We start from the raw sequence: 27,567 nt of genomic DNA, 5'->3' as shown, positions 1-27,567 counted from the left end.
GACGCCGTCCCTTGAGTTTCAATTTCGTTTTTGGAAATAGATAGAAGTCACAAAGGGTTAAATCTAAAAACTAGTTACTCGTACTCACTAGATTTCGCCCCCTACGAGTTCTTTCCATTTCCACGAACGAAATTGAAACTCTGTGCTCTAATTTGTCTGGCAAGCGCTCCTCTCCGAAGAACAGACGCTTGTCGCAGATTGGGAAAATAATTTCCAATGGTGCGAAAGTCAAATTTAGATTGGATGATATTTATAAAATGATATTTATAAAATATTCAATAAATAAATTAATAAATATTTATAAAATCAGTTCAGTTTCTTTTTGATAGTATCTCGCATACCTATTACGCTATACTTAACGTAATACTATCACATATCTAGTACCCTTGACTTACAATTAGTTCGGTAGCTATATCCTTGCGCTTTTTTCTCTGAAACTCTTCACCAGCTTACCGCCGCTTCACTTATCCCACCTTTTACCATATCTTTTTCTTTTAAAATGTAACCTGTAGCAGTTATTTAATGAATGTTTTAAGACGCTTACCTCTAAACTACATAAAATACATTTTCTTTTTTCCTCTTCCAAACCAGCAACGATTTCTCTTCTTCACACTTTCGGACATTAGCCTCTGACTGCCTGCTATTCCTTCCTTTTTTAGATATTCCGCTTTGTCTACTATTCTTATGTATTTGTACTATTATTATATTTGGTATTTGTCATATCGCGCTTCACCTTGCAACTCTTTCCATCAGCCTCTTTCCATCGCAACTTCAATTATATCAACTTACTGCTACTTTACTTTTTAACATATTCACCTATTTTTTAATTACGTTTATTACAACGACGATTCGTTGTTGGGTTGAGAATCTTCTCACGAGTGAAATAACGCGAAGGAAAATATGATATACGTATTTAGTAGAAGATAGTGAAGAATCAGGGCTTTTAAAGCGAGTTAGTAGTTACGTAGATAGGAATCTCTTAAATGGAATTTAACTTTCCTAGATAGATAATGTCATTTTACTACATAGCAGTGTATAAAATGTTTAAAAATGCTGTTATTTTATGTTTTTTATGGACTATATTTGTTTTATGAATTAATGTACGTACGTTATTGTATGAACAGGCACGATACTGAAGATGTTGGATTTTTCTTTCCTTTTTTCTTTTTTTTTTTTCTAGCAGCCAAGCTATGCTCAAAAGTTAATGCATAGGAATTTTTATGAGAGGAAACGTTTTATTTGAATGCGTGTAATACAGTTGTTATAAGCGAAAGTTTTATGAACGAACTCCGAATTCATATTACGAACGAAACTTTTTAACGCAATAACCGAGATATCTATAATCGCTTTATAGGAAAATTGGTAAATGGTGAGCAATCAGGTTGCAGGCTAGTTTGTTTTCATGTTGGCAGACCGTTAGTAGTTTTAACTAACTATTCGTGGTATACAGAGTTTAACTTTGTTTGTAATTTCACTATAGACATTATGCGAATAAGCTAAAATTTATGGTAGAAGTGATGTACAGAGAATAGTATAATTTATGGCAAACCTGAAATAAGTAATTCTCGAAAATTGCTTCCTTTTTAATCCTCTGTTCTTCTTCATAAATAAACACAAACGTTGAAATCAACCTTCTTTTAATCACGACTGATTGATAATGGAAATTAATCACCTGTGAAAGTCTTTGTGCACTTTACAAAAAGACAATTTTTACCAAATTAAATGCTTCAAAATTTCATTAGAAAGTTTCGACATTCTACGCGAAGACAGCTAAGAATTATCTTACTATCATTTTAAGATAATCGTTTTAACGTATTAAGAAATAAGTATGTTATTATACCAGATGATAGTGTACATGCTTTACCCAAATATAAATGGCTCTTCCCTTCTACTCTTAAAGATACGATGCAGAAATAATTTTGCGGCCACCATAAAATCTTGCTTGAAACTTTCCTTCGAACAACAAATACTTTCACACGTAATTCCATCGAAAGATTACAATGAATCACCCTGTGCATACAAAGTTACCACAGATTTCAAGATATACATAGAATTCATGAGATTGGAAATGCAATGGAGGAGAAATGGCCTTGACCGACCAATACGTTTGATCTGCACTTTGGTCCTCGTTTCTGCTGCTATTATCACCATATTCCTGTTATCGATATTTCCAGCACCGTTGCACTCACTACTACTATCGCTCTTCCTGCTTCTACTTCAATCCCTCTGCTATTACTATCACTCTAACCCCAATCGTGTATCAACGAAAGGGTTTATCGCGGTCATGGTATCAGTTAATCCTCGCACTATCACGCCGGAAGATTTAGTCGATCATTAAAGCTCACGAGTAACTCGCAACCGGTTAGGTGAAACGAGCTGTAATGGAGAAAACGACATATCTTCCACATAGACCTTGCATATAGAAGGTCTTATTATTAATACCTTGCGCACGCTTCTAAATTTCTTGAATTCACGTACACGCTAAGGATAACCGGTTGTCTACTATTAAAGTGGTCCGTTTTAAATACTTGTGCTTTGCGTTGTTTAAACTCTTCTTCCGTATAACTGTTTTATTAATAGGCAACCGTGGAAATTTTATTGGATGCCTGTTACGTATCTGGTATGATGGAAAGACAGGATTTTAAATTAGAACACTACCAAATTTGAAATTGTAGGTTTTAATGTTCTTCTTTCTTGGACGATTAAGAACGTATATTTTGGTGAAATTGATATTGATTTTTCGTAACAGAGCGTAGATTTTTATGCAAACTGATATTTTTACGGACGAAATTAATGAGACTTGTTTTATCTATTTGAAATTATAACGACCATTCCACTTTGGATATGTTGTATTTCTTCTGCGTTATGTGCATTGTATGCGCTTCTATTTTACACGAGATAATAGTGCGTTGATCGAATTAACCGATACTGCGAAGATGATTAATCACGGGACTAATGTTGCGTAGTCAATAAAAAAGATCATTCAGAAAGAACAATCTCGATGTTAGGGATAATGGTACATTGATCGTACTAAAACGACAGTCTATATAAAGTGTCTTGCTCAAAGGTGACTTTTATGAAGCGGGAAAAAGTTGAAAATTGAAAAATGAAACCTCGTAGTTAGTGTGAAACAGAGATGAGACAGTCTGACAAATTTTTATATTTTTTAAAATATTTACATAAAATTTTCGCGTTAGCTGGTGTAAATGTATATTCAGAATTTTCTTTTCCTTTGCAATGACTATTTAGTGGTTTCGCATAGAAACACTTTCGTTTAAAAACTGACATCGAATAAGTAGCCAATATCGGAGAAATAGTCATTGCTAGCGTTCGAATCGAATTATCTCGAGCGAGATTACGAGGGATAAAGAAAGTTGGTTGCAGTTAAAGGATTGGAATAATAAATGCGATGCGTTAGAGACAGAGATTTTCCACTCAAATAAAAATTGTAAATTGATCTTGGTTTTTAGGATTTACATGTTTTAAAAAACTAAATAAATTTTTCTCCTTCTTAATCTCCGGAATTGACAAAATGAAATAAAAACCAAAGTTAATCATTCTAGTTTATGAAGTTTATTGTCTATATTTAATATGAAATTTACATCCTTCAAAAAGTGAAATAATTTTACTTTTCAACTCACGCTGTTTACGATTTAAAAACTCTACAATTAACTAAAAAAAAAAAAAAAAAAAAAAAATGAAAGTTAAAATAGGATATTTACTCTATTGCACAGGATTTATCATCGTGTTCTACATAAGATTTATATCCTCTGAAAAAAATACCATTTACTATTAAAATTCTATGATCAAAGCTCACGGTGGCTCGTTATGCAGCAAATTAGGAGAACTTTGTACCTAAGAGCATAGAAGAGTACTTCCTAATTAAGTATTTATTTTACGTATTCGTCCATCGTCTATTTCATCCCTATACCAAGAGAGAATGATCAAAAGTTCTTAAAGGAATTGAGAATATGAGTAATTTTAACGCTGGAAAAGTGACGCGAAGGCCTAATGACGTGGAAATCCCTGCCGTATGGACGGCAACAAGCGTTATTACAACCAAATTACGATGGATCGATATTTCTTTCTACGCGCGACAGGATTCATTTGTTACGATATCGATGAATTAATGTAAATTACATCGAGATTGCGGGCGGCTCGTTACATCGATTCTCGTTTACCGGAAGCGGTACACCGGTGCACGTAAGTGGGGTGTTCCAGTTGATTACGTCATTCGGGTTGTTTTTAGAAAAAAAAAAAAAAAGACAAAATTATTTCTTTCCCTTATGTTGATAATTTTATGGGATCGATATTTTTGTTTGCGGAAAAGATATACTATAATAGCATCTCTTAATTGAGATATATTTTGCATTGTTTAAGACTTCGATTGATACAAGTTTTCTCAGAGAATAGATATCTTTTAGAAATCTAGATAGAAATCTTTTGGAAGCATATTAATTTCAAATTAAAATACAATTGTGTATAACTACGCATATGAACTTCTTAGAAGAAAATGAGAAACTCCAGCAAGTTTCTGTAAATTTCTTCCAACTCTTCTTCCAACTCGGCAAAGGTACGTGTTTTCTATAAATTTATTTATCGCAAGAATATGACACGAATAATCGTACGTTGGAAGGAAATTCTTAAAAAATAATATCCGTGAAATTATAGTTTCTTGTTTACATTTCAATTTATGGAGTTCGTTAATATGGTTCTTGAGTAGGTCACACGTATACGTATAAAACAGAGTTAAATCTGCATAATCTGTAATAAAATATACGATTTTGAATATGCACCTGCAATCACTGAAAAGTGCAGCAAAAAAGTATAATGTATGCCATTCTGCGAGAAAATATTCGTTTCGAAGAAATTCGAGAGAAATAACTGTGGGGAAATATTTTTCTTCTGCGATATTTTTCCACGGAAACCATTCAAGTCGTTCGTGAAATATTTTCCAGTATTTTTACCAAACATTCGGTAATTTAATATTCGTTCACGTCATTAAATATAATATACGTATAAAGCCGACTAATTTGCTAATTTTGAAAATGTATAAAGGATAAAAGGAATTTTGTATACACACGTTATCTTCTATGATGATATCTTTGTATTCTCAGGACACTAGTGGGCTGTATAGCGACTGAAACAGACGTGCTTTGATTAGCATTGGCAGATATCTGATAATCTCTTAATAGCATTACGATTAAACTGCTTTCGAGTATGTTTATCATGTATCGATATAATCACGTTGTTCTCGCGTACCTGGTAACCGAACGACAAATGTTTCCATGAAGCACGATTCAGCTCACTATGGATAAAAGCCTTGATTGTTCAAGAGGAACCATAACTGTAATCGATTTCCAGTTTCTTCTTATTTTGATGCAGAAAAATTATCTAACGAGATCAATAATTATAATGTACATTCTTTTGTATCTGTCTATTGTTTAGAATTCCATTGTAAAAAAGATCTGAAACGATCGTTATGACCATCGATCGCGTTAGAACCTCCATAAATTTCCGCGATCTTTCTCCTCTAAAAGAAACCAAATTGAGAAGGATGATCACGCTTAACATAAAGTATGCCATAAATCATATTAGCATGAAGAACAATGTCGGTCGTTAAAGTAGGTTTCGCTAATAATGCGAAACTATGAATATTTTTCCTAATAACGATAAATTGAATGTAAACGTAGGTAGAAGAAAATAAAGGAATCATTGTAATTTGAAAAAAGCGAGAGATACTACTGCGAGTAGACGCGAGAAGTACGATAATGTACATTCCGAAATGATGGAAGACATTCGTCCAGAGCGGCTGCACGTTATTTTGCTACGCTTTTTACCTTCGTATCTCCCTCGAACAGATCTATCTTCCTGGGGAGTCAGTTTCGCAAGAGCTTTCTATTTTCTCCTCTTCCTACCGGCGCTGTTTTTTTTTTATCTCGCAAACGACATCCCGACCTTCTACCAATTATGGCGTGAATCAATTAAAACGATTAAAATTGCTTTACCATGACAAATAGAATATTCAATAATTTGACATTTAATTTATGGGCAAAGATAATGCGATGTAGCTATAAATAAAGACTTCTTTGAATTATGATAGTAGGATTTATCAGTTTGTTATCTTGCATAGTAGTTTGCTCACTAATAAGATATTTATAAATTTTCACGAAATTGGATAGTCAGATATAGCGTGTAATTTGTAAAATTTCATTTGTTTTATTATCAACTTGTCTTTGTTATACAATAGAGTATCTTATTACTATCATTTGTTTTGTATTGTTTTGTATAATAACTTGTGATCTGTAGCGTTTTAGAAATACTATTACATAAATAGTAATCAAGAATTAAGAAAAATATAATCACATTATGCAATCTGTTAAATTTTATCCAGTATACGATTAATTAAATTTTTCATCAATTTTATGTCTGAAATTTATTTCTAATGGAATTGATTGCGTTGTACATTGAGAAAATTGATAGATAATTTTAAGTAACGAGAAAGTATCGATATCGATGTATCATCGATAGTATAAGGTAACAGAGGCTGAATAGAATCGAGTTATTTTTCTTCCAATTTCCTTGATTAGTGGTGTCATTTCTTTCGCGAAGGAAGTTTTATTTATTCACTGGCTGGTTGTTGCCGTTTCATACTTGCTAATGAGGGAAATTTGTCGTTGTAAGTGTACTCGGTTTAATAAAACAGCGAAAGTTCTTACTGTTGCGTAAGTAAACAGCAGATATAAACTGCTTGTAATTTTTCCTTCCTTCCCTTGCTCTCCTTGTGTTTCTCTGCATCTATTTTTACGTTTTATTCGTGTTCGTTTATTATATAATGTTTAGCATACCTTGAAGTTAAAATCTATACAGGTAAGTTTATTATTATCGCAATATTCTTACAGTATTAGCAGTATCTTATTTTTATTCCTATCTTTCTTATTCAATGAAAAACAGTCTCTTCGTTACTATTATTTTATTATCATTCATTAAATCGTTATGTGCAATCTAATTTTCACTCACAATCTTGTCGTGTTCTCGAAAATACAGCAATAATCTACATTACCGCTATTATTTATTATCTCTCCACACGAAACGTATTTCCCGGGTTTCATCGACTTCCTCGAAAATACAAAAGAATACATCTCCTCTGTTACAGTTATCCCGTACAGAACATAGTTCCTACTTCAGTTTCCCTGCCATTCACTAATACTGAGAGTTACTCAATGATAGCAATCAAAAGTAACGATCCACGAACCAGAAAACTTGAATCCGATGCAATAAAAAAATTTTCCAAGTGAAACAACCGGATCCAAACGTGAAATATTTCACAAAACAGCCCATTCCAATGAGAAAATCAACGAGAAAGTACTCGTCGTGTTTGAAGACTCTTATAACTCTCAGACTAATGATATTTGGATCCATTTTTATTCAGACCTTTCGACGTGTACTACATCGGCTGGCAAAAATATTTGGATACTTATCATAGAAAACTTTGGCGTTCATATGCGTGCGTGTTGTACGAAACACATTGAAATTTCACGAGCACTGTAACGAAACACGACTGCCATGATTATATTGGTCAAATTAAAAACCAAACTGAGCACGCATATAGAAGTTACAAGATGTGTACTGCGAGTATATGTTTAGTCAAAAATTAGTATACCTACCGTATGAATAGCCACCTGAAGCATATAATAAGTATTAAAAATATGATATCGAGTTATCGAGCTTTCTCACTGTACTTACTGACAGCAGGTCCTCGTGAAAGATTCCATCCCACTTTCAAGCTCGCAGGGGTTAACGATATCCTCGTCGTCAATGGTATCATCCACGCGAACACCGGTTTGGCAAACACCGGCTGCGTGTAATGCCTGTGTCTGGCTCGAGTTTCGTCGTCGAAAGCTCAGCTCTCGACTTGGAGAAGGTCGACGTCTTCTTCCTTGTGCTCCTTTGTGTCTCTCCCTCGAACGATGAAGGCCACGCGAAAGATGCCTTGCGTCGCGATAAAAACCCTTCCGATCGATCGGCCGTGTAATTGCCCTCGTTTGAATATATCTTTCGCGCTTCTGATTTTCTTCCGTAAGTTAGCTCTTTTCTTTTTCTTTTCCTTTTTTTCTCCGCTCGTTTCTTCTCGCTCGAGTCGTTTCACGGTGAGACCGATAAGACGATTGGAATGGAAATGAAGTTATCGTCGAGGTGTTCCAGCCATTTCGATGGAAATGGTCTCGTGATGACCGCCCTCCAGGGAATTCGCCGAACTTTCTCCGGTATTCCCGCTGATTGATGAAGTTCGATGAAGCTGAACTCTAAAGAACCGCGTGATTTTTCTTGGCGAGATGAAAGGGCTTCTGGGGAAGTTCTGGCTGGATTTTCTGGAGACATCTGTCGATTATGAGCTTTCGATTGTTACAGGGTCTGGTTTCTTCAGGGTTCTTATCTATTGTTCGAAATTAGTCTTCTTTATGGGATCAAGGTATATCTATTGAACTATAGTCGCATATCTAGGAATTTACAAGTTTCGGGATTTCGAATTCGTAAGTTTAGGGATGTAAGAGTTTTCCTGTGAGAGATATTACGAGACAATTTATCAATGTCGTACTGGTTTCCTCTGTTAAGTGAAATAATTGTTTTGTACCAATAGAAGAAGCATTCCAATTCCTTTTTTAAATATTCGAAGTTCAATTATTTGTAAAGGTTATAAATAGCTTGTATATTTAGGGGAAGAGGTTGCTTTGTCACGTTAAATATTTCTATCTTTAATTTCATCAAATTAAAAAGCTACTAACGAAATTGTTTAATAACAACAAAGATTAAACGAATATCGATGTCAAATTGTAAGAGGAATTATTCCACAAAATATACATTTTATTTTTCTTCGATCAAATTATCTTCCCAATTTTTTTGGTGAATTGACAGATTATTAATAAGCCGAGCCTATAAATTATTATCGTGCAAACAATCTTCACGATTCTACAATTTTACATCGAATGAAACAATCACCTGGCTTACAATTCTTAAAATTGTTAGACTTTGTGATAAACTTGTGCAATTGCTCTTGTTTAATTATTAGTAATTCAATTTCACGTTGCTAGTTTTGCTTGCTTTACAAAAATGATTAGTGTTATTTATTTATTTAAACGAAGGATCATCGATACGGAGTAATCTGTAATTTTTTAATTTCTAAATTTTAATAATATTAATCCAATCATAAACGAGAGGATCTTGATATTTTATTTTATAGTACTATTTTATTTCAGCGAAGGATCATTGACAAATAATAATCCGCAAGTAAAATATTTTTTTAGTTCTATTGACAATGTTAATCCAATTATACACAATAGGACCGTCGTATTTTATTTTATAATACTGTCCGACGAACGTGAAATGTATGTCAAAGAAAATTGTACAAATTCTCCGATAACTGGGATAAGAGTAATTTGCCGGAGACGTGAGTGGTACTTAAACCGGAAGTAATTGGTCGAGGATCAATAAAGCCAGTTCTTCAGACTATTCTTCCAGCTGGCTATGGTTCGTTTTTCTCATGAAATTAAACCGAAAACTAGAATTCGGTTTAATAGAGTGCAAATAGGAAGGCTGTCGGAGTAACACGTGATTTTCTGCTCTGGTAACGCGCACGACTCGCGTTTTTGCTCTACGAACACGAGGAAGATGGTCACTAATTACGATCGTCTCATTACACGTCTTATTACGTCGTAGCTTTGTTTGCAGTGTAATTGGCCCTCCATTGGAATTTTAAATATTAAATACGACGAAGAATTCGTTCTCAACGAACCGAATGGTTCAATTAATCGAAGCAACAATTAGCGAAGAAAGCGTATAATTTAATTTCAAGTTGTTTAGAAATGTTAGAAATAACACATTTGAAGATATTTACGTATTTTTCTATTTATTAGGGAAAAGTAGAGATATCTGGTTGTATTTATTGTTTTATTGTACAGTAAGTTACAAACGAGTTACAAGTTGTGACTCGAACAATTCTATGTACAAATAATTTTTACAATTTTATAAATTACGATTTACATGCTACCAACCCGTAGAAAAGTAATTCAAAAAAATTCATCATCTTTTCTGTAGCCTTTTTCTTACACGTAATTAGAAAAAGAAATAGGAAAGAGATTTTTCTTTGAGAAGAAGAGTTCAGATTTGTCTAAATTGCAATGCTTCAAAAATCATACAACCTGGAGATTTTTCATGTTTTCCACGTCACAGGACAGTCGCGTAAGGTTCGACAATTACCAACGTCAATTTTCAAAATTGAATCATACCGTGTTTTAAAAAATGAACTTTTCCATACAAACTAATGTTTTATCAAGCATATGTCAATCACAAAGAAGTAAAATCCTGACACAGATGCTTTCATTCATAATTTTATTAAATTGCATCCTATCTGAAACAAATAAGTATCCAATATTATATTGTATTAAGTATTTTTGAGTGACAACGTTAGTGTACGAGTCTTGTCAAAGAACAACTCTATGCATTTAAAGACTAAATTGAAGGAAGAAAAGTATTTACCCAGCTCGTTTATTTTCTCAAATATTAAAACGCTCAAGACAGAACAAGGTGTCGGAGCGTTTTCTAAGACGCTTCAGTTCTACTTTACACTTTCGATCGCATTTTCGACGGTTCAGTTGTTCGAATTCCTATAGACGAAACCCTTCTTTCTTTCGTGCTAAGTCGTCTTGAGCAGAACTTACGACACAGAAGAGTATAAAGTTCCTTTCGTTGAAGCCGTATCAGCAATTCTCGCTTCAGAATCACCTTCAATTATGATTCGTGATACACGAAGGACACAGCGAGAAAAGAGGAATCGACCGATGGAAGTTTGCTTGGGAAAAGGGAAAGAGAAAGATGGAAATGAAACGGAGCTCCGTACTTTGGTTGATAAGGTACCTTTAGGCGATAGAAAATCGAGCAAACTCGACGGAAAGTTGCTTTTCCAACAGATAGCTTCGGATTCAATTACCCCTGCCAGGCAAAATCGCGACGAATTTCCAAGCTGCTTACCCGTCGCCAATTCGTAATTGAAAAAAAACGAGCGCAATCGAACTCGCTTTAATCCTTGGCGCTCGTTTTGTCGATAACATGGTCGTACGGTTTCGTTTACGTTTGGAAAAGTGTACAGGACGATTCATCTAATCCGATTATCTCAAAGGAATCTGCATCTGAAAAAAGTTGAAAGGTGCATTTCACTTTTATCCTGTAGCGAATCGCGGGTATAAAATCTCTTTGAATTATTCCCGATGCTCTTGTATTTTTTCATTCGATAACTTTAGCAAAATCCGCGTTGGAGGTTAAAGAAAAGAAGATAATTTTCTGTCTTGTCGATTCTGAAGATACAAATCTTTTCGTATCATTTGGTATAATTTCGTAGTTTTCAATTTGATTGCGTTAAAAAGGTTGAAAGTTAAACGAAGAAGCCATTTTTCTGTTTTGTCGATTAGAAGAACGTAGATCTTTTTTACATCATTTGGTATAATTTTCTATCGTTTTTTATTCCACAAAGGTTAAGAGAATTTATGATGGAAAAATTAATATTTATCTGTCGTTGATATAATTTGTTCGATTCTCTAACAATCACGCCGAAAGAATCTGCGATTGAAAAGATTAAAAAAATATTAATCTCGATGATACTGCCAATTTCAAACGTATAAATCTTGCTGAACAATCTGCTACAATTTTGTCTGATTGCTTGTTCTGAGTATTTTTACATATTTCATAAGCAAAATATGAAATGCAATTGCTTTATTTTTATTCATTGTAAGAATATGAACTTTTGTAAATAGTTGGATATAGATATCGTAATTTTGTTAGCCCGTCAGTGCTAAAAATGTTTTTATGCTATACTCATGTAACATTTCCCTCGATCCATTTGTAAACTTTTCCTCGTTCCACTTAATTCATTAAGATCCCTTGAAAATTTTCGATCGCGAAGTAACAGCGCAATGACGAGAAAAGTTTATTTCAAACTATTCGACGGAATTAAGTTGTTGAAACTATTCGGAATTCGTTTGGATTCGATGTATTTTTATGTAAAAATTTTCAGCATAACTCCTGCGTGGAAGAATATTGATTTTGTAAATATTCTGATTGCGGAAGCCGAGGGAAAACATTTTTTCCTCGATAGTTCAATAAAATAAATCAATTAACAAATGAAGCACTTCCTCTTCTTGGAAAATGTCTCTGTTGTAAAGTCACACTTTTCGTCAGTCGTATTTCATCGTATTTCCTTATTAAACGTGCCCTATTTTTAAATCCAGAATATGAAATTTTCTCGCACTGTAAAAAAATAAATTCAATCAAATTATTTATAGATTGTTCTCAGAAATTGATGAATATATTAAACAAAGGAATTTAGGAAATAACCCTCCTTCGAGGTCGCGTATATATAAATTATTCATCAGTTTCTGTACACTTTTGTATTCATAATTTAATATTCGAATTTTTTACTCATCACTGGGTGTTTGAATTTTTTGAACTGAACCGCTGACATTTCAGTCGGGAATAATTAAACAATGTTAGCGGTGTTTTTTTTTGTGATCTTAGGTGGTGAAAGAACGAGTGCAGGGAAATCGAACGATTGCAGAAAGTAGGACGCTCTATGATTGTTTTTTGAATAAAGATAGGAACATGAAAGAAAGAAAATTCTGACTTCGCGCACTGCCCCCCCCCCTTCACCCCAAAAACTAGGTCGACATATACAGAAAATAGTAATACCTCTCCTTTGTTCTGTAACAGCTAAAGTACATTGTTTTTTACGTAAGAAATTATTTATCAAAAAATGTAAATTATGATAACACGAAGAAGTTAGAAGTATAAGTTCACGTATTTCAAAATTGTATAATAATGCGTAATTAGATCGCGGGCGATCATGTATTTATGGATAATTTAAATGCGCAACAATGTACGAAATGTACGTGCTACGAAGAAATGTATTAGGTCGTCCGAAAAGTTTCTTTCGTTTTAGAAGGAAATAATGTATGCACAACATTTTTCGTTTTATATTATTTTATCGAATTACGTATGATCAATTTTGTTCTATCAAGATAAAGATCACAACGTTTGATAGATTAGGTTTCATGTTTGTACAAAGATGCATCGTTGTAAAAGACGTGTCTGTGAAAGAATGACACTTTCCGGACAATAGAAAACGCGCAAGCTAAAGAACGTTATGATATAAAGTTTTTCTAATTTCTCGTAAATTATATACCTTCCTTAGTTCATTAACACGTTTAACGCAAGCACGGTGAAATAGTATCTGATGGCGGTGCAGAAGCCACCGGTGACCAACGTCGCGTCGCCAGAATTAACTATTAAGTTACCGCGTATGAAATGTTTCCTCTGAAATGAAATATTAAATACACGTAGTTTCCTCGTGACGTTTGTATAATTCAACTCTCGTTCATTCTTGCAACTAATAACTTCAGATTATGTAATTCTGTAATTACTCTACATTGCTTCTAATCTATAAAAATAAAAAATTTGACGATTTACTTCCTTATCAATTCCGAAGATAGTGATTTTTATGAATTAATCGTTTGTACTCTTATCCAAATAGTGTTCAAATCCGACATACGATACTTTTGCTTCTTTTTATCTATTCGATTTCATTGAAACACGACGGTAATTAACAATCTTATAAAGCAACAATCTTGTTAAGAAAACATAAAAATCGAATTTTTCCAACAAGAAACATGGCAAATTGTCCATCGAAATTGTAATTGTTCGAACTTCGTTGTAAAGATCGAATCCTCGGGAGAGGCAACAAAAAATCGATTTCCCGTGAATTCCTTGGTTTTACCTATGGTATAAAGGGAAAAGCAATAAGCCAGTGGCTCGTAAAACGTTTTTTCCCTCGATAATGAGAACTGGGACTGGTGGTGGCAGCCGTGTAAGAAACGGAATCGTCGATATGAAACAGCAATTTCTCCTCCTTGAGGGGATGATTTGTGTTTATTTCCAAGTAGTCAAATTGAGAATGATCCATAACTGTAGTATTTGCTATCTGTTTCGATGAGTATTAAATAATTCAGTAAATATTATCGACAGAATATATCGCAGTACAGTAAAGCTTCCCTTATTTGAATACCCTAATTCTATTATCCGAACATAGTATTTCCCATTAACGGATACCTTTTTCCATCCAAGACTTTTCCATATAAAATGTATTCTTTGCTTGATTCGATCGAGTAGCGAAATTATAATATTCTGATATTATAATATTGTAACAAATATAATTAAAATATAATATGGTATTCTATAACTATGGAAACGAAACACGACGTAATTAAAAAAGTCGAAAGCGGTGTAAGTGCGAGCGCCGTAAAAGACACAATTACAGACACGAAAACACAAAAAGAATAATATTAAAAATTATCCGAAGCACGTAGATTCCTGTGACGCTGGCGACAGTAGGAAAAAGCTCAATTATCTTGACGTAACGAAACAGTTTCATTGCGATAGAGACGATAATAACGTCGGATTTACAGAAATGGGAACATCAAATTCTGATTTGACCCATGCAGTTACTTAGGTTGGAACAATTAAGTAACTTAACAGTAAAGGAGACACGAGATCCGTAAATATTTAAAGAAATCATTAATCTCAATTTGTATTTGAAAAATGAAATTTAATATCAGGGAAATGATTGTTCCGGTACTTGAAAACTCCATTAACAGCTTGGTCTGCCTATTAATTCGGATAACGGAAGCCCTGCAGTATATTAAATTGCATCGTTCGCGGTGAAAATACCATTTATGGTATGAAATATGAAAATGTTAAATGAAAGTTTAACTCATTCTCAGCACATACTGTTACTCTCGAAGCGGTTCACAGGCAAAACAGACGAGACACGTTCATCGCGTGACGCTCTTGCTTCCCTTGGGCCAACCACCGCATTAGACACTGTTTCCATAGACAGGATCGATTTCTATGCATCGATGCATAGATATTCAGTTAGGCCTTTCCAAGGTCTTACAGATTCTATTAATTTACTTATTTTGAATTTCTTGTTTTTTCCTCGTGAATTCTTTAATCTTACCACAGACAAGCAATAAACCCCAGTGGCAAAGAGTGGGAATATACAAGAAGCGACACTCCAGGCGATACCCTTGATGTTACTCGATGCCTTGTCCCTTTAAATTGGTTGTACAGACAAGCCGGATATTTGAAATGACTAAACTCATCTCTTTACTTTATCTTAACCTCTAACGATTAACAATATACCTGTGTTATCACTGTCTATGTATTAGAGATAATGCTTTTTCCAGTATGTATTTATATCAACCTTATACAATGAAATAGTTAGGAAATAAGGAATATGATATAACGATAGTTTTTCAAACAATATATCGCAAATAGATTGCAAAAGTGTATGTTGTAAATAAAATACAGAAATATTTATTACGAACAAACACGTTGTAAGTAAATTACAAACATACATACATTTGTTATTACATATATTTCTTATAAATATTGTCAAATCTAAACAATTTTACAACCATTGCCTCGACATTGCTGATTAACAGATCTCGCTACGAGCAAATTATCGCGAGTGAAAATCCGTGCATTCTGTTTTACAAACATATGTAATACAAATCTACTAGGTTGTCCGGAAAGTGTCTTTCTTTTACAGATACGTGTTTTACAACAACGCATCTTTATACGAACATGAAACCTAATCTGTCGAACGTTGTGATCTTTAGTTTGATAGAACAAAATGGATCATACGTAATTCGATAAAATAATATAAAACGGAAAATGTGCATCCATTATTTCCTTATAAAACGAAAGAAACTTTTCGGACGACCTAATATTCACAGCAAATGTTACAAATATCAATGTAGTACAATTACAAAATTCATCGTAATACAAAGTTTCCTATCTCTTTCAGTATAATATGCTTTACTATAATTTCAAAAGATAATAAATTCCAAAATGAATAAATAACTTTAACAAATAATCGTTTGGGCACAGAGCCCTCGCTATTGCTCGGATCTATGGGCCCTCGAATTTCAGTACTCGGATGCTCGCTCAATTCAGATCCGAGTGTTCGGATAAACATTTTTCTTCCAGGAATTCACTTAACAAGGTTCAGCTATATTAATAAATTTAACGTATAAGGAAAGCTTCATACGTACTGTTCATACGTGTTTGAGTAACCGCCAGGGAAAAATCAAATCCGAATAATCGAGTACCGGGATTCGAATTCGGATACTCGGGTACTTAGGTTCGTATCCGGTTCTTGAACCGAAGTTCGTGTAATAATGGGTGGCCCGAGTACTCGGATATCCGGTCTAAATTGGTTGTACCGTTTCGCCTGCATCTAGAAGTGATTCCTTTGTCAAAGTGTCGCCTCTTGCTGTTCCCCGCCCTTCGCCAGTCACTCGTAAAACGTCTTTTTTTCCCTCGATAATGAGAACTGGCACTCTGGCGGTGGTAGCCGCATAGGAAACGGAATCGTCGATGTGAAAGAGCAATTCCACCCCCAGGGAAACGACGATTCCCGTTCGTTTCGAAGTAGTCCGCTCGATCGACGAAATATCACGACTATTATAATTTCACCAACGGTTCGAACGACGCAACGTTCTGAATATTAACGTAACCAACGTTCTCTCGCCGACGAAACATTGCCAATTTCACGTATGTACGTTCAATCGCGTGTATGCACGTTTGAAAATCGTTTTGTCGTTTGCTTGTCGGTCAGGGTACCATCGCGTATTTCTATTTTCTCCTATCGTTTTCGAACCGTGAGTCACGCGTTGCTCTATTACGCCAGCTGAATACGTATCGTTAATGGAACTGGCTTGTATCGTTTCAATGATAGAATGGTTTTTGGCTAAACGCCGATACATTTTACCGCCTGCGTGGCGGTAAGGGGTTGATAAATTACGAGGGTGGAGTTTATAGGTTAATTGACGTGGAAATTTACGATATGTTTGAACTTTCGTAGATTTATGAAGAACTTTCGATCGAGTTATTGGAAGATTTCTTTCTTGCTGCTATTTTTTCTTTTTTTTTTTTTTTGGTCCTTCAGGGTGAAATCATCCCCTAGAGATTAACGTCAGATTCCTTACTTATCTACGATATCACATAGAAATTGTTTGCTTCTTCGTTCTCTGGTAGAGTGGTATAACGAAATCGTTAGAATAATTGTGAACAATTTTATTTAATTTGAAGACTAAAGTGGATACCATATAAAAATTACCTATTCTTTTATATTCTGCAAGATTATACAACGAAATCGTGAGAATAGTTGGTTCTTTAAATAAGACAAAGATCATTTTCTTTCCTTTTTTCTATCGTATTCTTCGTCAAGTTTAATGGATCTTTAATCTTTATTTTTTAAGTTTCATATTAAGACGAATATTTTGTTGAAATACTCGTGCGAACATTATTTGGGTATTTTTGTACGATTACAAGAGATATTAATGGATCGATCATAGTTATGATCAGTTTTGCAGTTCTTTACGAATAATCACTCGATACAATGCAAAAGTTATATTGCCCGTTATCATCGCAATAGTAATTGCCCAAATGTTTTGATCGTTAACAATTAGACTGATACAGCTAATTAATGATATTCGTAATTAAATTCGTTTAACATTTTCCATTTATACATTTTGTCCATAATTTAGAAAATTATTGTTGATCAATTTAACAAAGTAATTACTGTACCATTCAACGATTATATATAATTTTCAGCAATTTTCAAACACAATCTAGTTAGCAAATATTGCAAATATATAGAAAGATATTTGTTGTGAGCGATTAATACCGTGACAACATTATGAAATTAATTAAATTATCGGTTTAAAGTGAACCTCGCTTGACTCGCCACAAGTTATTGGTTTCTTTCGAGCAACTTCGTTATCGGTGTCAGAAATAATTAACGGCTGAATTCGGCGTGAATTAATCGTTCGTTATTGGTTTTTCATACATTGACATAATTTCTTGTACGGTATTCTTACAAAAAGAAGAAGAAACAACAAAGATGATAATATCGACGAAAAAAATGTTCAAAATAATCATTTTATTGATTTTTAAGGCTGAAAGAATTTGTTATCGAATATGTGAAAAGCCCAAGACACGAAATTTGAAAATTGAAATTTGAGATTCGGAAATATTAACGTTTTTTAACGTTAAAATTCTGAAAGTTGAAGGTTGAGACTTCACGTTTGAAGTTTGAAAGGTGCAACTTGAGATTTAAATCCTAAAGCTTGAAAGCATAAAAATTTCAGCTTCCGGACTCAAAATGAGAAACTTCAAATCGGAGAATTGGAAATGATAAGTGGAAATTTGAAAGTCTTTTCAGAGTTGCAGGTTCCATGTCGAAATTTGAAACTTGAAACGTGAAGCTTGGAAGTCGATAGACGTATGTTAAAAGGTTGAAATTTGATACTCGTGAAAGTTGCACATTGCAACTTGAAACTTGCAACGTGAATTTTGGAAGTTGAGAAGTGAATGTTAAAAGGTTGATTTTTGAAACTTCAGAGACCGTAAATTAAATATCTGCAAGTTGATGTTTGCATGTTCAAGTTTCAAACTTGAGATTTCGAATAAAATATGTTGCATTCTAAAGCTGATAGTTTAAGATATCATCAGAATTTCAAAACATCAAATTTCTTCACAAAATCTTCACTCTCGCGAATATCTCAAATAATCTCCCTATAAATTCCAATGATCTTTATCGATACTTCGTTATTGATTTCTCCGCTTGAAAGTTTCACGATAAAGAAAAATACATCGTTCCAAGAGGAATTTTATTATCAGTACAGTTCGCTACTTGGCCTGCAGCTATATTACTTGGTGTTTAACTCACTTTGATAAAGTCGATCGCCAGAGGATACATCCATAAAGCAAAAGAAGGTAAAGAGAAAAAGAAAAGGGAAGATGCTTTTTCAAGGGGAAGCAATCCATCGAAACTTTAAGGGCGTACTCGTAACAAGATTTCAAGTTGTAATTGTTGTCTTGATAACGTCTTAGATTTGCCAATCTTTGACTAAAGAAACTTTATACTTTCCCTATTTAATTTATCCCAAATTGGTGAAATATTATTTCTTCATTAGAATAAAAGAAGCAACAATAATAGAATGTTTAATTTTTTACTTATTTACTATTTAAATATAATTTGTTCATTGGGATAAGAAAACCAATGATGAAAACTTTACTTTTGCTATTTAAATCTCGCTAACTTGTTGAAATGATTTGTTCATTAGGATATATGTAATAAGAAACCTATCTAGTATCATTTCTTCATAAAAATATTATATCATTCGTATAGGAAAGATCATTTGTTTATTAGGATAAGAATAATAAAAGGTCTATTCTTTTACCATGATAATTAATTTATTTATTAGCCAAATTATCCTACATTATAGTGAAATATACAATAATTTTTTTCAGTAGAATAAAGGAACCAATAACAAGACGTCTATCTTTGCTATTTATATCTTCCTAAATTGATGAAATATAATTTGTCCATTGGAACGAGGGAACGAAGAATAACAAGAGCTCTACTTTCGCCATTTAAGTCATCCTAAATTGATGAAATGTCATTTGTTCATTAGAATAAGGGAACCAAGAGTAATAAGATAATAAAATAGAAGCAAATAACGAAATATAAGATTCTTCGTAATTGCTTTGCCTCGGCAAAATACGGCTGATAAAATAGGAAAAAATAACTCTGCCTTCTTTGAATTGATTAATAGAGGTTGCTACATACCTTCCTGAAAGCTAAACGAAAATAAGGTGCTTGTACTTCCAGTAATATCTCTGTCGTAGGTTTTCCTGCGTAATGAAAATACAGGAACGAGGAAAATGTCTTGTAATCTAACAATTTATTATGTTAATGGACTAGTTGAAATATTGAGATTGTTCCTTAAGTCCATCATTGTAAATAACCTGAGAGAAAGTTTCATTATTTAATATTTTTTCAAATTTGTTTTTATTTAAACACCAAACGGAGGAATATTCGAACGCAATCGAACGAATCTATTTAAATTTTTCTCAAAGTTAAACATTTTTTTTTAACGATGTACACAGTGATCAAATTGAGAACGATCTATACCACACGGCGTAAGAATTTGTCATCCGCTTCAATAAATGTCAAATATTTTAGTAAATGTTGTATCGACTAATTTATTTATTTTCACTTATTTCTCCTTCGTCATTTGATATTTTACTGGAAAACACCAACTTTCTTACCTAAACGAAACAACAAGAAAGAAACAATGCGGATTTTCAAAGACTTCGTTCATCCATTCTCTTGTACTTCCTTTCCGTACATTTTTTCGTTCTAACGAGAACTATTGACCCATATCTCAGGTTCTTGTGATCTTCTTCCTCCTTACCTCGTTGCTAGCTCGAGCGATAATTAGAAAACTTCGTCACGTTAATTATGATATTTACACAATTTCGTTAGAGAAATTAAAATTTTGTTTGTCTGAAACGGGTATCACAGAATAAACGTGAAACGAAATACCGACGATTTTGAGATGAATTTATTGAGAGTAGGAAAGAACAATTATTTGTATATTTTTTTGGGAAGCAAAATTTGAAGAGTATACGATAGTTGCATAATTGTAAGTTATAACTTTAAATTATGTTTTTCTCACTTAGAAATGTTTTCGTAATTTATAAACATAAATGACGTTTATTTTTCTTAATAATAAAATAATTCGAAACTTACAATGGGGAATTTAAAAGCCGAGGATCTCGTAGATTAGAAGCCCAGATACCAAGCTGAAATATCAAAGTTAAAATATCTTTTCAATTTTCAACGTTCGGCTCGTCGAACTTTCGCATCGCAAATTTCTATCTGTAAGCTTGAAATTCCAAATTCGAAGTTTGAAATATCGCGAAACTTTGAACTTCAGAACTTTTAATCCGAAATTTCAACTTTAAGATTTCGATAAATTGAAGTTCCGACAAGTAAGCAATGGGCTGACTTACACATCACTTTGATACTCAGCCGTAGCCAGAATCCAGATACGTGTCAGCATCCCTAAGGAGGCTAAGCAGAGCTTACAGTGAAGAAATAAATAAACATAGAAACAAAGGAAGAAAAATCTGAGATAAAACACAGAATCCATCCGCATAGAAATGTTTTGTTCGTTGGAAATATTTTTCGCAATTTCGAAAATTTATATCTTTTTCTTATCTTCGTCCTCGAAACGTTAAACTTATTAACCAGAGGATATTAAACAAATCTATAAATTTATTTAAATAAAGAGTCCGCTTTTTATTAGCTTTTTATACGGAAATTAAAATTTTTATTTTTCTCGAAGAATTCGTGATAACATTTTACGATGTTACAACAATGGACTGTTCTCCTTTTTGCTAAAGCATTTCGTGTACGTGTAATAAATGAGTGTAGGTGTCGTGGATCAATGAATGGTTTCAGGATGGCCTGCAGCGACGAATTTCCTCGGCACTGCATCAACTTTCTTTTTGCATTTTTCTTTGCAACTTTAACGTATCTTGTTATCTGTCGAGAGGGGACACACCTCAGGCCATAAAATTGAAAGAGCGAAAAGGAAAAATAGCATTTCTTTATAAAATCTCACGAGTTTAATTTTACTTCTTGTAACATCTGTAGTACAATAGTTTCTTAAATGAAATAGAATTTTTTAACCAGAACAATTAGAGTTTTATCCTCTTTTGAGTGTAATATTTGCAACAAAATTTAGAATAACTCCAATACAATTTTCAGTATAAATTGAAATTCAAAATACAAGATTTTGGAGGATGAAGAAATTCATTCATCCTTTAATATCCATACAATGAAACTTTTCAATCTTGTATTGATGTTACTTTTGTAATGATTTTCTCCTTTAAGATAAAAGGATAATAATTTCATTAAAAGTGCAATTGTTTGTAAATGGGCCGAATAATATACATATAACAAAGCTTCCCGATTTCTTCTTAATATTATTTTTTAACGATTCTATTCCTTAGAACAACTTCATGCAATTTCATATAGAATTTCCATAAAAAATTGCAGAGTACAAATAAAAATTCCAATTCCAAATACAAGTTCAAATAAAATATCATTTATTCATCGTGAAGTATACAATCGAGTTCCCTGAATGTTCTTTGAATCTATTTTAATAATATTATTTTGATAATCCTTACAACGTGTCTGATATTAAAATTTGTCTTTGTCGTCACAAGACTCAAACGTATCGGGCGTCGCCTGAGATCGTTTCAAAATCGGTTTCGCAATGGAAAATCTAGATGGAGGATATGTTCTGTGCAAAGAGCTGTTCTTTATCTTATTTTGGGGAATGAACAGATCAGGGCATGGTCTTTGTAAAATTATACGGCCTCTAGAAACGGTGCCTTTAGCTCGGTTCGTTTCAAAACCACGAATAAACGTGATGAGATCGTCGGTAGAACGACGCAAATGATTTTAATACGATAACGTATTAAATGTTCGTTTATGAAAGAGCATTATTGCATTTTATCCCATAGCGGTGACAAGGGAGAAGGAGGGAGTATTGCAATCGCAATACTGATATCATTGGTTGTTATTTCAAATATAATGAAAGAGGGATGAGATTAAACGAAATTAAAATTCAGAGTAGAAGATGAAAGCTAGGCATTTTGCAGTTTTTAATTTCGACCTTTCAATTTCTGGATTCTTAGTTTGCAGCTTACATTTGATACGCCAAGTTCTAAATTTTAAATTCCACGTTCGCTAACTCGTAGATTCCAAATTCCAGACTTTTTAATTTGAAGTTTCAAGTTCTTAGATCCGGGTCTCTAAATTTTTGTAGAAATTTCGAATTTTTCGGTGTCAAATTCTTTGAGCTACTTGCGAGCTGTGGATTCTAAAATTCTAAATTCTAAATTTCGAGTTTTCTATTTTCTTAGTCCTATAGCGTGCCCAACGGATCGAGACAGTAAACGTAAACAAAACGTGATTGCTGCAGCTGCGGTTATTGGCTACGACAGGCTGTCACAGAGTGACAGAATGTCACTAGTCGGCAGTCAATAGTTGCAGCCGCGGTAATCACGCTTTGTTTAAGTTTATTGCCTCGACTCGTCGGACAGACAATAAATTAGAAATTTCACGCCTTGAATTGCAAATTGCAAATTTCCAATTTCCAGTCTTTAATTCTAAATTGCAAATTTCCAATCTCTGATATGTAGCTTTCTACATCCCATTTCACGTGCCATGTACCAAATTTCAAGGAGCTCACCTTCTATTGTTAATTGCTGAACTTTAAATAGCAATATAAATTCTGCTATTTCAATTTTCAATTCAAAATTCCCATTTCCACCTTGCAATCTTCGAACTAAATACGAAATTTCCGTGCTTTTATTTTTCCATATTTTACATAAATATATCGTTTTCATCTTTATCCTCGTTAATACAGGATCAGATAAATCTATGACGAATGGCGGATCAGAATCGAACAGGAACGTCAAATGGAATTTATGTGTTTGTTCTGTTGTAGCTGAACACGGAATGGGCACAAGTTGAAGTTATAAATCTGATCAATGATGGCAGCGGTCTTGGATTCGGAATCGTCGGTGGACGAAGCACCGGTGTTGTCGTTAAAACGATCCTTCCTGGAGGTGTCGCCGATCGGGTAAGTTTATTGCAAACATTTTCTCTTATTCAAACAATTATTAAAAATTTCACAGTCCTTCAAAATCGTTCAATTTTATACACCAAATCTCAATGGATATTCTGGAATTGTATACGTACTTAGATTTTATAAAATATTTTTCACCGATGATTTTATTTTATCTTATCTTATTTCATTTTCTATAACATTGACACGATCCTTTTGTGATAATTAAATCCTGTTGAAAACACGAAGCCATTCTAAATTTTTAAGGTCTTTTCAACTTCTTTACTTACAAGAATTAACGAATAGAAATGAAGGAAAAACAGTACAGAAGATAGATTTTAATTAATCACTTGTTTCGAAGATAAACTTAGAACAAACTTATTCAATTCACAATTTATTTAGCTTAAGATTTAAAGAGATTCTTCTTTTAACTTTCTTTAAGTAACTCCAGATTGGGCGAAAAGAATGTATAATTTTTCATTCGTTAAATGATTTGTAGTTTTTCCATTTGACAGTACATTCATAAATAGCGATTCATAGACCCCGTAACATTCGATTGCCCTATATTCTTCCTCTAGCAGCCTCAACCACATTTTACCATCAATAAAATTGCAAATCGAATCAGGCTGTGGTTACCGTGGATGCGTATTCGAACGAATTGACGTTCTGATGAACTTCATACATCCAGGTAATCAAATATGTATATAGACTTTTTTATGAGTGTATGCACTTCGATCTATAGGCGTTTCATTCGTCAGTTCGTCCAAATACCTCGGTGGTTGGCATTGATAGCGGCACAACTGAAAGAATTCCAAATTTCATTTTATCGAATAGAAAGCTTATATTATGTTTTTATTTATATCGTGTAAAAAATAAAAACAATATTTATATTTCCATGAATTTTGCGTGAGAAGGCAAAATTTTTACTTACCGCCGCTGTCAAACTGCACTTTGCCACAGCAACACCGCCTCATCTTCAGTTGTTTCGTTACGCTGTAAGTGAAGGGTTTTACCGCTTTCGCGATATCAAATCAAACGAAAGGAGTGAAAATTTGTTTGATAAAAATCATGTCTCGAGCGTTTTCTTCTTTCTGAAAGACGCAGAATCTGTCTGCTTAGGGAGGGACTCGTCGTCGCTAATAAACACAAAATGAGAAATAGCGTTGGAATAACTCACCAATTCTGTCAATTTTAAAACGTTTTTCTCTTTAACACTTTGACGATCATATGCTTTGACAAACATATATAGCCTAAATTCCGCGTATTTTTGGAGCGATTGAAAAGATTCAAACGGTCGCTGGCAAAGTTCGTTCCGATTTACATTTATTGAATTTTATAAGTGCCATTTTGTTCCACAACGTTTCTCCATCTTTCACGCAACTTAAATATTCCATCGTACCAGAAGCTTTCAGATTTTTCAGAGGAAAACTTACCAATATGATTTTTTATGTCGACAAAAGTGTTAAAAATCGGAACGAACTTTCCGAGCAGCATTTAGGAGTGTAATATTCTATTGAAAATCAACGAGCACATTTACAGATACCTTTAACAACGTTTTTTAGCGTGACATGCCTGAAAACAATTTCCTCGATGGAGAGATACTAAGCAAAATTTATTATTCTAATAAATTCCTTAAAAGTCGGAACAAGCTTTCCGAGCAGCATTTAACGAGTGTAATTCTATTTAATTTTCTATTAAAAAACAACGAGCATGTTTACAGATATCTCTAGCAACGTTTTTTAGCGTGACATGCTTGGAAACAATTTCCTCGATGGAGAGATACTAAGCAAAATTTATTATGTTAACAAATTCATTAAAAATCGGAACTTTCCGAGCAATAAATATTATACCAATATATCGATAGCGGCTTCGTATTACTCAGGCAAGTAACGTAAAAACACTTTGATAACATGTCGTTTATAGCATCCATTGCTTTTTTTTACTGTTTTAATTAACAATAGCTAACATTTTTATAAGATACCGCATGAAGTATGCGAGACGCGAATTCGCGTCTGCAGTCCGCAAAGTGTTAAAATTCACGCTTTTTGAGCCATGCCATTATCAGCGACAAGCAACGACGTATCCACTGTAATCACAGCCATAATCAGAACTTCTATGCGAAAACCAGAAGTCCTGCAACATAAAGATAGGCGATCAAAAATTTGAAAAAAGAGAGGAAACAGTAGAAAATAAACGAGGCAAGAACATTTAACTATGATCGATTCCCGAATTAAAAACGGTCTGTTCGCGGTACGATTTGTAGGATAATCGGCTGCAGAGCGGGGACCATATATTGCAAATCGGCGATGTCAATCTGCGGGGAATGGGAAGTGAACAGGTTGCGGCAGTTCTGCGACAATCCGGCACACATGTGCGCCTCGTTGTCGCGAGACCTGTCGAACCAACGTCACCGGATTACCAGGTATTGTATCCAAATTTTCCATTTTTTGTCTGTTTCTTTTATTTTTTTATTCAATGAGCATATTCCGAAAGTTTAAAAATTCGAACGTTTAAGAAATTGCGCGTTCGAAGGTTGAAGGATTGGAATGTTTGAGAATTTTTGAGATTCGAAGCTTCGAAAATTTAAATAGTTGAGAATTGAAGAAGTCGATGGTCTTGAATATTTGACAATTAGCAAAATAGAAAATAGAAAAGTATTTTGAAAATTTGGATTTTTCAAGGTTTGGGAATTCGAAAATATAGGAATTGTAAAGTTGAATATTTGGAAATTGCACGGTTTAGAAATTTAAAGACTTGGAGACTGGAAAGTTTGAATATCACGAAACTTGAAAACGTAAAAGTTATAGAATCTTATAGAACTTTAAGATTCGATGGGTTAGAAATTATCAATTTTGAAGTTTGAAGATTTAAAAATTTGATAAGAATTAAAAGTTTCCGATTGAAATCAATAGCGCGTCTATTTTTCTTCGTTATTTTATTACAAGTGGAAATATTTACATTATTTTCTACTTCTTTTTCTTATTATTTCACTCGGTCCTTGGATTTTATAGCATTAGCTTGGAAAGTCTAATGAAATGGCTTGATCGAGATTTTCCTTAATTAAATGGCAGCAGGGCGTTTTCATTAAATCATCTGATCGGACTGTTTGCACAGTAAATACTGCCATAATTGATCGTCTGGTAGTACTGGAAAGAATTATTAAATAAAAAGCACTTAAGTCGTTCGACTTTTCTCGCTTTCGCAGCAGTTACATCTCGTATTTGCTTTTTACAATGGAACGTACTTACGATATTACTAAAATAAATTTACTTCACGATAAAAGATTTCGATTGTTCAGGCTTTAACATGTAATTGAAAACTCCTTTATTATTTTAATATATTAATCCAAGAAACTTAACAAAAAATTGATGTAATGTATAAATATAAAGGAAACACGTTCGATTTTTATAAAAATGATACCAATTTTTTAATAATCTTTTCTATAAATATTGGAAATTTGAATAAGATATACTGTAATCAATTCGTACTTCTTTTAATTCTTATATTCTCATACGAGACTCTGGGAAGCCAAACTGATTAATTCCACTTTTTTATACGACCATCAATTTCATATTATTCAGACACAATTAATATTTGAAGAAATTGAAGAACTCAAAAAAGAAATCATAAGTTTACTTATCACGAAGCATGAATGATTGCAAATTCTGAGGTAAATTAAAAAAATTAGTACTTGTAACTGTTAACAAAATAGTAATTGTCATTTTTCTATGCAACCCAATTTATGGAGTTAATCAGCATGGTCTCTGAGAGTGTCAGGGTATCAGCGCGTCTTCAGACCCTTGATGCGGCTGGTTGCAATGCTGGTGAAACGCCGGGAAACAATTTCTCGAGAACACGACTTCGACCCAAAGACCCGAAGCAAATGTCTGCTAAATAATGTTGAAATTTTATCGAAGCCATATAATCATTAAGACAAGCAATATTTTAATGTTCTCAACGTAGC

The 27,567-nt window shown here is 33.5% G+C and overlaps 1 protein-coding gene across 1 annotated transcript in view; it reads left to right on the top strand.

Annotated features, from left to right (window-relative positions):
* LOC117230307 overlaps positions 1-27,567 on the top strand; it is a 165,614-nt gene that overhangs the window by 67,169 nt on the left and 70,878 nt on the right. The window contains exons 8-9 of the mRNA XM_033487606.1: positions 23,484-23,618; positions 25,867-26,025. Coding sequence (XP_033343497.1) covers positions 23,484-23,618; positions 25,867-26,025 — 294 coding nt within the window. The remainder of the gene's footprint in view (positions 1-23,483; positions 23,619-25,866; positions 26,026-27,567) is intronic.

The sequence above is a fragment of the Bombus vosnesenskii genome, unplaced genomic scaffold, assembly GCF_011952255.1.
Source record: "Bombus vosnesenskii isolate JDL3184/JDL3185 unplaced genomic scaffold, Bvos_JDL3184-5_v1.1 scf7180000013266, whole genome shotgun sequence".
NCBI classification, from domain to species: Eukaryota; Metazoa; Arthropoda; class Insecta; order Hymenoptera; family Apidae; genus Bombus; species Bombus vosnesenskii.
The sequence above is the reverse complement of the archived record's forward strand: the minus strand, read 5'-3'. Positions and strand labels throughout refer to the sequence as shown.